Source organism: Chrysochloris asiatica, unplaced genomic scaffold, assembly GCF_000296735.1.
Source record: "Chrysochloris asiatica unplaced genomic scaffold, ChrAsi1.0 scaffold00319, whole genome shotgun sequence".
Lineage (NCBI taxonomy): Eukaryota > Metazoa > Chordata > Mammalia > Afrosoricida > Chrysochloridae > Chrysochloris > Chrysochloris asiatica.
The window spans coordinates 78,424-81,514 of NW_006408837.1; the positions used below are offsets into that span (position 1 = coordinate 78,424).

At 53.3% G+C, this 3,091-nt stretch overlaps 1 protein-coding gene across 1 annotated transcript; it reads left to right on the top strand.

Moving 5' to 3' along the window:
- Positions 1-626: 626 nt before the first annotated feature.
- Positions 627-1,259, top strand: BLOC1S4 (biogenesis of lysosomal organelles complex-1, subunit 4, cappuccino). The gene has a single exon (XM_006875317.1). The coding sequence runs from the start codon at positions 627-629 to the stop codon at positions 1,257-1,259; it is 633 nt and encodes a 210-aa protein (XP_006875379.1).
- Positions 1,260-3,091: the final 1,832 nt, after the last annotated feature.

Genomic DNA, 3,091 nt, shown 5'->3' on the forward strand with positions numbered 1-3,091 from the left:
CCCACGGGTGCACGGGTAGGCGCGACAGGGCCCCGTGTGCCGTGTGGGCGTGCAAGCCTGAACATAATCAGGAGCGCGCCTGAGCTCAGAGTGATGGCAAGCAGAAGTGCGAGCGCGCTGGGGAATGAAAGCAGTCTGGGGGCGCATGCGTGAGCAAGTGTGAGCGCGTCAAAGGCGTCACGGGTGCGCGAGAGTATGCGTTTGCGTGTCGGAGAGCGGAAGAACAGTCGCGCGTGTTTACGTGAGCACAAACGGGAGCAGGACTGAGGCCAACAGGTGCGCAGGGGCAAGCGTGTGCGTGCCGGAGACCGGAGGCAGAGCGTTGGCGCATTAGTCAGCGTAAGTGTGAGAGCGCCGGGGCCCGGAAAGCAGACCGGGTGCGCATGCGTGAGCAAAAAAAAAAAAAAAAGGAGGCGCGCCATATTCCCGAGTGGCACGCGCGCATGCGTGTCGGAGAGCGGAAGCAGGATGGTCGCGCGTTCGTGAGCAAAAGCGTGAGCATGCCAGAGACCAACGGGTGCGCGCGGGCCGGAGGCCGGAAATAGAGCGGGCGCGCGACCTTGAGCGAAAGCGTGAGCGCGCTGAGGATCCAGCGCGTATCCGCGCAGCTCCAGCCCCGTTTGGTCATGGAGGGTGGCCCCGAGGGGCCCGGGCCTGCCGAGGAGCCTGAGCCCCTAGGCGCCGCCTCGAGTGGGGACAGCGGCCACGTGTCTCAGAGCCACAGCAGCGCCTCCGGGCCTTGGGAGGACGAGGCCCCGGAGGCCTGCGCGCCTGGTCTCGACGTGCCGCTACTGCGGCGCGCTGCCAACGGCTATGCCGCCCGCCTGCTGCCCACCGCCCGGGCCGACGTGGACGCCCTGGACGCGGGTCTGGAAGATCTGCTGGCGCGTGTGGACGAGTTTGTGGGCATGCTGGACATGATCCGCAGCGACTCTTCGCACGTGGTGGGCGAGGGTGTGCCGCGTATCCACGCCAAGGCCGCCGAGATGAGGCGCATCTACGGCCGCATCGACAGGCTCGAGGCCTTCGTGCGCATGGTCGGGGGCAGCGTGGCCCGCATGGAGGAGCAGGTGGCCCGGGCCGAGGCCGAGCTGGGCGCCTTTCCCAGCACCTTCAAGCGGCTGCTGCACACCCTCTCCACAGCTGCCTTCCTCCGCCAGGAGCCCACCGCCAGGCACCCACCCGCCGCCTACCAGCCGCCCGCCCTCTTCCGCACCGAGGACCACTTCCCTGGCTGCGGTGAGAGGCCCCCCGTCTGAGTCTGCGCGTTGCGGACCTCGTGGCCTCCCGCACACGCCCTTCTCAGGGTCTGTGCGAGTGCGAGTGCTATTGCGCGCGCAATGTATGAGTTTGTTCTCGACCTTCCAGTCCGAACCGAACGCCGCCTGGTGGTCGAGGGAAGCGCAGTGACCCAGCTCTGCCGCGGCCTTATGGACTCTACAAGTCAACGGACAGTGTTAGCCTTTTCAAAGCAAATCGATTTATACAAGTTAATCTTGAGAACACCTACGGAATCCCCAAAGCCTGGTTCTGCGATGCTAGTCAGTTACTCCGGTGTCTATAGTTTATTTTTAGGCAGCTGCTAAACCATCCGTGCACTGGATTGTATGTACGCTGAAGGCAGTGATACCATGCCTGAGGAAATACATTCATGTCTTGCAACTAATTCTGAAGTTGTATTTGAAAGTATGACTACATAGCAAACGTCAGTATATGGTTGTTGTTGTTATGTGCCATCGAGTCGGTTCCGACCCATAGCGACCCTGTACAGGGTTTCCGAGGCTGTAAATCTTTACGGGAGTAGAAAGCCTCATCTTTCTCCCGCGGAGCAGCTGGTAGTTTCGAACTGCTGACCTTAAGGTTCGCAGCCCGATTCGTAACCACTACACCACCAGAGCTCCTTGGCCAGTGTTTAATAAACATTTTTGAAGTTTATTGCAAACACTTTTCTTCTCCAAAGGACTTTGCATGTGTTCTTTTTTTGTGTTTGTACATGGACATGCGGTTGTGGTTTTCATGATGGTGATGTCTCTGTGCCCTTGGGTCGCTTCTGACTCATAGCGACCCTGAGTGGAGTTTCTGATACCGTATTTCTTTAGGGGAGCAGGAAGCCTCCCCTTTCTCCTATGAAGAAGCTGGTGAATTCAAACTGCTTACCTTGTCATTAGCAGCCAAACGTGTGACCCACTGCACCAGCACGTCATTTGAGGGGTGGGGTCAAGAAGCCTGGCTTGGGGCACACCTGTGAAGTACTAGGACCTTAGTGGCCACTTGCCAACATTCTACATTTGTCCTCAAAATGTGTGACGTTTTGTTTCCTCACACATCACTGTGACTGACTAATGCCCTGACAACATGGAAGGCTTAGAGATCTCTGAGATGCCACAGGCTTTCATTTGATCTCGATCTGGTTTTGAGGGGTCTCTCATAGATGCCAGACTCCAAATAAGCAACCAGTTCAGCTGCTGTTGTGTCATTAAAATAGATCTGTGAGGTTGAGAGAGAGGTTCTCATTTAACTATGTATGAAAAGTCTAGTAATAGAATCGATATCTTAGCTCTCAGAGAATTTCTAGGTCACACGTTTACAAAACAATATAAAAAGATTTTTCCATACATAGAATGTATATTGCTAAAATGGTTTACAACTTGTGATTCATATTAAGAGTAATTAGGATGGATTATGAAAAATGAGAATCATTATGAAGCTGAGATTTTCCATCTGCATAACAGAAACCTTCCATATCATAAAGTATCCATTAACAGGTGCTCAGTAAAGCATTATTAATTAGAAATGTGTTATGTACCATCAAGTTGGTTCTGACTCACAGTGAGGCTGTTTACAGTGTCTGAAGCTGGCAGTCTTTATGGGAGCAGAAATCCAGATCTTCCATCAACATCAGTAATCGTATGAAAATGTATTCTGGTTATACAGAATAATTCTCTTGTGATGTTTTGTTATACCAACATGATACTGGCTTAGTTATTTTATTACATATGAAAAGGGAATTGGATTGAGATTAAAAGTATAATTGTTAAGTCCATCCCTACTCATGTTGTGTGGTTGTTAAGTGCTGTTGAGTCAGTTCTGA